This window comes from Neolamprologus brichardi, chromosome 15 (genome assembly GCF_056152115.1).
Source record: "Neolamprologus brichardi isolate AB-2024 chromosome 15, ASM5615211v1, whole genome shotgun sequence".
NCBI lineage: Eukaryota > Metazoa > Chordata > Actinopteri > Cichliformes > Cichlidae > Neolamprologus > Neolamprologus brichardi.
The window spans coordinates 16,604,038-16,612,145 of NC_142118.1; the positions used below are offsets into that span (position 1 = coordinate 16,604,038).

The 8,108-nt window shown below is 37.4% G+C and overlaps 1 protein-coding gene across 2 annotated transcripts; it reads left to right on the forward strand.

Moving 5' to 3' along the window:
• The first annotated feature begins 1,873 nt into the window (after positions 1-1,873).
• Positions 1,874-7,588, forward strand: katnbl1 (katanin p80 subunit B-like 1). 2 transcript variants are annotated; one of them, XM_006792680.2, is made up of 10 exons: positions 1,874-2,033; positions 2,573-2,700; positions 2,840-2,877; positions 3,606-3,870; positions 3,997-4,112; positions 4,209-4,259; positions 4,662-4,751; positions 5,029-5,133; positions 6,323-6,416; positions 7,003-7,588. In XM_006792680.2, exons 2-10 carry the CDS (start codon positions 2,587-2,589, stop codon positions 7,033-7,035), a joined length of 906 nt encoding a protein of 301 aa, XP_006792743.2. In that variant the 5' UTR covers positions 1,874-2,033; positions 2,573-2,586; the 3' UTR covers positions 7,036-7,588. The 2 variants fall into 2 exon arrangements, with proteins under 2 accessions (XP_006792743.2, XP_035764377.2); XM_035908484.2 differs by having other exon boundaries at positions 2,576-2,700.
• Positions 7,589-8,108: the final 520 nt, after the last annotated feature.

The window sequence follows — 8,108 nt, forward strand, 5'->3', positions numbered from 1 at the left end:
ATGTGATGGCTGTGTGGCAGACCCAATTGTAGTTCTCAAGGGACAGAACATGAAATCAATTGTGTAATGCACAAACAGACGGGGCACGGTAACAATGAACAGAGGGAAACAGAGACAGGACAGAGTGGCTGGAAACTACAGACATAAGGAGGGAGGGGAAGTAAACAAAACACAAGACACAGAACTACAGTTAGCAAAATAAAACAGGAAGACACAACAGAACGGGTAATCACGATTAACTTGACATGGGGGAGGGACGCAGAAGGACCAGGGAGCACAGAAAGTCGAAGGATGAACACAGATGAGACTGGGACACAAAGGAACACAAAAGGGAACTAACTAGAAGCAACCTTACATCAACAGCAACTAAAACTAACAAGAAGTGTAAGGTTAAGTTATGGTTAACAGACTGAGCCTTGCGAAATAACATAAAGGCAAATGTAATGTCTGTAACCATGGAACAAATGAGAGAAGCCCTTTAACCACAGGTCCAAACAGACTGACTGGACGAGTTCATCATAACAAACAAGCACTTTCAGTTATAGAATTCAATCACAATTTCCAGTGGACCAGCTTTTAGATATATAACAAATGGACTACAGTATGAATGCATATTTTTAACATATAAATGGTGATAGTGTCCCAATCCTTTAACAAAACACAAAGACAAACTGCTCAGCAATCAGAACTTCATCAGCAAAGTCAGTGACAACAGTCATATAATCTAAAGTGGTGTATACTCATCCTTCTCTCCTCTCTTCTTCCTGTTTTTATAGCCACTTTTTTTCTTTTACTTTGGCTTGCTAATCACAATGTATAATGTAGACATCTGCAGAAAAACAAATTGTTGCACAGTTGCAACAATTTGCAACAATTTGCAACTATGCAAAAATAGATAACAGGTTCAACTGCATTTCTCATAAATGACAGAAAGCAAGGTCAGGATGTTCCAGTAATACACTTCTAATCATGGCCATCAAAACACCTCAGAAAAGTCATCTGTTTTTAATCAATGGAGTGGAAAATGATTGAGTGCATAGTCGCAAATAAAACTTGGTTCATAAGGAAAATGTGTACTGTATAAATAAAGTTAAGCTTTGGCTTGCAGATAGAACCATGGCTTAAACATATAGTAGAATGGTTATAACCCACCTTTCACTAAATATAGCACACACGTAGTCCATACAATGAGGAGATACCAATTGTGTTATTTCAACTGGGCTTTGGGCCATCATCCTGGCTGCCATGTTGGAAGTTACACTTTTGGCATACTTTTAAGGAAAATTACAGTCTTAGAGACTGATATAGTTTTTACAGTATGTATGCATTTACTTTTACTAAACTAAAGCAGTGCTTGTGTTGATTCACATTTGTTTGTGGGAGCCTGAACGCTTTTTACAAAGTGTGAAACTTGAAATGAAATTGCTAATTTCTCCAGTTTTTCAAGAAAATATATTTTTCTTAATGTCATGAGTGGTTCCAGCCTTTCTACACAGGTCTGGGGATGTCAAGTTAAGTATTTTTAGATTTTAGGTTTGAGTAAAGATGGAAAAATGCCACATTTATCCAGGTTTTTTTCCCTTTCCAATGTGATGGTTAAAATGTAACGTAAACCCAACAACAGTATACTAATTATAAGCTCTTTTTATAATTTACATTGATTTTTTTTTTCTAAATTTATCCTCATTAAGGATGGAAATAATTTAAAAAGAAGTATATGTACTTCACAGTTAGTGGTGTAAGATTTCAGCTTCTGCAAGACTGCATTCTTGTATCACACTATTTGACACCAGGTGGCGCCACAGCACAAATTTGTGTTGTAATGTCCGGCAGTCGTCGCTAAAACTGCAGCTTTTCTTTGCCAAAATCAATCCCACAATCCTCACGCACCGGCGGTGTATTCATTTGAATGGTAAAACTGTGAAACGCTTGCGATCGTGCACAGAGGGAGTTGCTTTAGTGTTTAACCAGTTTTTCACGTTTTGGATTTTACACATCTGAGGAGCGATCGTAACACCTCACAAAATGAATCGGTTGGTATTCAACTCCGGGGCGTACATGTTAAAAGTGACAACTTTATCTTTAACGAAGACATACGTTCACAAGGCTAACCAGCTAGCTAGCTTGCACTAGCGGCCCAGCTTGTTGCTTTCTACGTCTCCCGTGTTGTCTTGTGAGTTGAGATAAATGCTAATAGTTAAAGCTAACCTAGACATTACAATGAGATTATGGACATTTATTTTAATAGGAGGCGTCACGAAATGCAACTTTACACCTCTTTTGTCATCGTTTATTTTGACACTTGCAAAGCAGCAAACTAACTTTTACAGCATATTATGTTTTTGTGACGTTCAGCCATACGAGCTAACGGGAGCTAACGCCTTTGCAGCTAAAATTGAGCATTTTGGTTTAGTTTATCTTGTTTCACTGAGCTAATTTGAGTCAAACTGTTACATCTGGGAGCGTATGCTCTTGGCATTTAGCTGGCCTATTCATAGTTGTGCCACAACATAGTCCTGGCTTTTGGCTCCTTAATCTCGACTCTTAATTATTTTCCAATTTGTTTCTCCAGCAGTGTTCCTTATTATGGCAGCTGGTAAGCATGTTTGGCAACGAGAAGTCCTGAAGGTCAACCACAAAAACTCCAATGGCTTTCTGCGACCCAGCGTGCCTAGTTCTGCTGAGAAGAATATGAAGCAGGTATAAGGATATAATGGGAAATACTAGTGACTGATTGTGTAAACAGCTGCCCATGTGTCTTTTAAATCCTGGTGACTGTGAAGTACAGTTCAGTGGCATTGTAGCAGTAGTGGCCTCATCCCCTATCCTTTTGTTTTAGGTGGATATTATTAATAAGGAAGAATTAGATAAAGACAGGTGAGTCTCTTATCCACATCTGAGGGGGTTCATCAAATTATGATCACTCACTGCCTGTTTCCCACAGATCATCCTTGCATCCACACTAATATGTTTTTTGCTTTTAAGCTGTTTCAATATGAAAGTAAAAATTTCCTTTTGTACTAAACCCCCTGTAAACACATTACCTTAACCACTCACCCATACTGCGTCTGTGTACTGGTGTAATTAAGAAGCAGTGGGTTAGTTATTTTTTTGAAAATATATTGAAGAAGGAAAAGCAAAAGCAAATAGTAGGACCAAAAATTTTTTTTTGTTTGCTTGGATCAATGACAATAGGGAGCTGTCGCAAAGCAAATACAGCAACATATTAGAGGGCTACTGGGAGCCGTCACTGTATGACGCCATGGAAAAGATACACATGAAAAGCACGAAATCATAGAACGTATGTGAGAGTGGCTGTGATATTATAGGCTTCATAATTATGACTGATAAAGAAGCAAACATAGGTGTCTGGGAAATGATGTTGACTGGGGGGGCAGAAACAAAGTCTTGATGTTTAGGGGTCTTAAAATTAACAAATGTCAACACAAAAACATGTTAGTGTGGATGTACAACCAGTCACTGAACCATTAAAGCACCTTTCATTTACCATTAACCGTTATCATAGTGGCTTTAATTTGTATTTATGTTTTTTTTAACCTGTGACTGCTTTGCATCTGGCCAATCTCAACTTCTCCATTTGGCAGATTTCAGGTGCATTACAGAGTACACAGTCCAGGAAAAGTGAAGCGGGCGACATCTTGCAAAAGAAAGAGTTGTGCATTGGCGGAGGTGGGCGTAAAGCTGCACCGCAGATCATCAGATGTAGGCCGTTTATGTGACCCCGGCATGGCCAACAAGGAAAATGAGCTGACCTGCTCCGATGATGTCCGGGGCTGTGGATTTCCGGTGAACTCTGCAGAGGCCTCCAAGATGGCGGGGGCCAGCTCCAAGTACGGTGATTTTGCTGAGGTGAGACACAGAGCTCGAGCAACTGATTGTTTTTATTTCATATGAAATATGAAGGCTTGTTGATTGAAAACTGCAACACTGAAAACACTGAGTTCCTTTTTTTTTTCATTGTTTGTCTATACATAGCTATCAAAGGACCATGAAGCTATGACCCAGGTTCTTTTTGGAAGAAGTCTTCGACTTAAAGTAGCCCTAACACTATGGCGAAAAAGTGCAAGTGAATTAGTGGCCTACCTAATAAGGTAAAACACTTGTGGCTACTGTTGGTTGATGGTTGTGTTTATTGTGTAATTACTCACAATTTGTCATCTTCACGTCACATGTTTGTGGTTTTCCAGAATTCAAGACACAGGTGTGCTGCTTGACTGCTTACCTGTCTTAACAAACAAGTAAGTAATGTTATTTTTTGTTTGTTTGTTTATTTACATTTTAGCTTTTGAGTGTTTCAGCTTTACCTCCAGTGACCGTGCTGCACATTCGTCCAGTCAGCTGTTAATATACAAAGATTGTACAGTCTGTAACAATAATTTGTAAAGCAGGAAATAGTCATGTTTTAGTCACAATTCTGAAATTGCAGTATACAAGCATGCATAGTCGCACCATGATACCTATATGGAGCTGTTGAAGCATGGTGGCCTAGTGAAAACCAAACATCGTGCAGCTCTGACAGCTTGTTAGATTTTTCTGTTGTTCTGCGGTGGACATGTTGGCCATTTTTTTTATTTTTCTTCTTCATGCCTGATTGTTGACGATCACCTCATTTGAACTTGTGTTATCTCCTCTCTCATCAGCCTTCAAACAGAAGCACCATGTTTGTCACTTGGCTGCTGTGTTGACCTCATGCCCCAAGTCAAAATGATCCTTACCAGTAAATATGAAGAGTAAGTAGCAATTCATTCTAATAATATTAATCTTTTTTTTTCTTCTTGATCATTATATGAAGGTGTGCTGAGTTTAAAGCAGTTAGATTTGTCGTTTATAAACCTAAAGATGATTGTGTTCTCCTCTGGGAAGCTTAAGCTTGTCTGATAAATAGATAATGAGCAGAGGAGAGAGCAGCTAAAGCCTCTTGAAGGAGTTGAGAAATTCTTTTGACCTTTAACTCTCATATGTAATAACATTTTGGATTCAACTAACTGTTTTTTTTTTTTCTGACAGACAGATAACTGTGGGTTTACACTGGGTTCAATCCGTCATCAGGAAATGGTGGCCAGAACTTTCTAGAACTGAAAAAAGACTGCAGGACAGTTGTGCAGAAGACAGGTGAGCCCTGTATGCTTTAATAAACCTAATGCAACCTCCAGAGTTTCAATGTAGATGTTTAAAATCTTATTATTTTTCTAGTTTTCACTGTCTCATGAGTCATTCTAAATAAATCTTGGAAAGCTGGATCAATTTAAAGAAAAAAAGAATGCATGGGGATAAAACTAACAGATATTAAATTTTTAAGATGCATATTTGAAATCCAGTAAATGTTTTTAGCTATTCACTTTTGTGTTGGTGTTATGAATATAATCTGCTGAATTCAGGCATGCTAGTTGCCTGTGCTGTCACAGGAAACATCCTGTTGCTTGCTTTCATTTTCTAAACATTTGTCATCCAGGCAGGCACGCCCTTATGTTGGATCATAGGCAGTTTAAAAACAAAAAGATGATGGTATCTAGGGCTGTTTGATATAACGATATATATCGGATGACGATATTAAAAACATCTATCGTTTCATTTTACGCTATCGTTTGTTTTGTGGTGTTGCAAAATAAACTGTTTACGGCAATATTTTTTCATCGTTTTGATGGTCACTGTAGTGGCTATATTAATTTCTTAAAGTTCTCTCTTTCTCTTATATTTAATATAACCACACTATGGACGGATGAGTGCCTGCTTTTATGCGTTGTCGTTAGCAACAACGACGGTAAAACCATCGTGTGTCCGCTTTTATTATTTTCCACATAAACCTTTCATAATAAAGCTCAAGATCCTGTTGAGTTTTCAAAATAAACTGAATCACGTGAAAGAGTATGCAGAGTATTTACGGATGAGAAGCAAAAAGATTGACTTATATGGGGATATGAGATTTTGGTCGCACAGCCCTAATGGTATCCTTGAACATTTCCACAAAGACTGTGCCGAGATTGCATCTCTTTTGCACTTTCAATGTATTGGATCAGTAATTAAATCAGATTAGATTAGATTAAACTTTATTGTCATTTTACAAGTTGAAGTTCAAGGCACCAAATGCAGTTAACCTCTAACCAGAAATCAGATATCATCAATATGGGACATGAATGTAATACCAATATAGGTATAATGCAAATATACAGAATGTGAGAAAATAATAAATAAATAATCAAATAATTACAGTCATGTGATGAATGAATAATAACTATAGCTAATTAAGGTTATTTATCATTATCAGTCATCGCCATCAGTAATGTTGGTGTGTTTATTGTAGGAACATGGAAGTCATGAAGCAGCGGCTAAAGGACTTGTGGAAGGAAGGAACCCGATTATGTTTGGTTCCAGGAACTACGGGAGAGCTGGCAAAGGTGAGAAACATTACGACTGTTCCATCCCTCATAAGGGATTTTTTTTTTTTTTTTTTTTCTTCATCGTGTTATAGGTCAGAGTGAAGACCGCTACTGTTTTGTATGGATCGTTTATACTAAAGCACCACATTGATTTCTTGTTAAAAGTAAATAAAAAATATATAATAGAGCTGCATTAACGTTTTTAGAAATGAGTGTTTTGTCACACTGATATTTCTGTTGCAGAACTGTTTTCAGGCTCCACAGGTGCTCCTGCTGTTATTTCACCTTCTGTTGATCTTGGGTGGATTCAGCCAACCACTCCCATCCTAAAAAGAATAGACACAGATCCACCATAAGCTTTTGTGGTTGACCTTTTTTCAGTCTTCACATCCTGTTTTATAGTGGGAGGAGAAGAAAATGAAACCACAAAAGATTTGTTTTATTAAATCTTTTAAAAGGAAATGCATTCACTAATTTTTACATGTTTGTAGCAGCTGAAATGTCAAATCAGCATTAAATTAATTTAAAGTGTTGAGGGATCCAGTTTATCTGCATTTACTAGCTCTGACGACTTTTCATGTGCTATCTCTGCTTTGTGTTGCAGGGCATTGAGGCTTATCTGTCGCAGCTGCCCTGACAGTTGTCAATGTAGCACTCTTGGGATGTGACCACTACAGTCAATCATGACTATGTTTCGAACTGATAATGGTGCAAGAGAAATAGAACAGTTACTTTTGCTACTTCAAACTCAAACCTCTTAACTGGGACTGAACTTGACAATTCAAACACTTCCCTCACGTTTGAGCTGGAAACTCTGAAGGGAGGGCGAAGAGAGCCTTCCTGGACAGCAAATGACTGCTTCACATTGAAGTGGATTGTCTTTTTTGAGGGGCATGTTTAGTGGACCTCCATGAGACTGGGTGTAATTTCGCTCTATGAAGTGCCAAGGTCTTTGTCTCTCACTACACCACTCTCTTTCATGGAATGCAGATGCACTTGTGGATGTTGTTGATGTTTTGCATCTTGAGTTCTGCGGAAGAAGGAACTTGAATCTGCAACAGTCTTAAGTTATTAGTGCTTGTTTTTCTTGTTTTTTCGTTTTGCCTCTTCCTTTGACATTTGACTGTGTAATGTAAAATGTAAAAACAAGTGATTCTTTTAATCATCTTTTAAATAAATTGAAAATGCAATTTTATTGTTTGTTTTTTGTCTCCAGATTACAAATGATACTGGGATGATGTCCTGTTAAACCGCAGCAGAAATAAGACCACAGTTTTTTTGTTTTTGTTTTTATTGTTTTAACTGGCTAAGCTCATTAAAATTTTGAAAATACCGTTTTGGAATAGTGAATGCCAAAGTAACAATAAAAGTAAAAAGATCTTGCTCACCAAGTTAAAGTGGCTAAACGAGTTTTTAAACATGCTCCTGCAGCGTTAATTTGACCTCGTATTTTTTTTCTTTTTTAAAAATCTTTATTAAACATTGATTAGTTTTCAAAACTGCATTGCTAAACGGAAAAAGGATTTATTTTATAATATTCTTTTGTCTTTTTCAAAATTAAAAAAATGTACTGACGTGGGAAACCTTCAAGGAAAATACTTACTCTGCCTTCTAGTTCGATTTAAAATTTCAATGAGTTTCATTTTGTGCAAAAACGAGCGAGTGGCGTTTCTGGTTTGTACAATAAAGTTTTTTTGAAGTGACGTCATT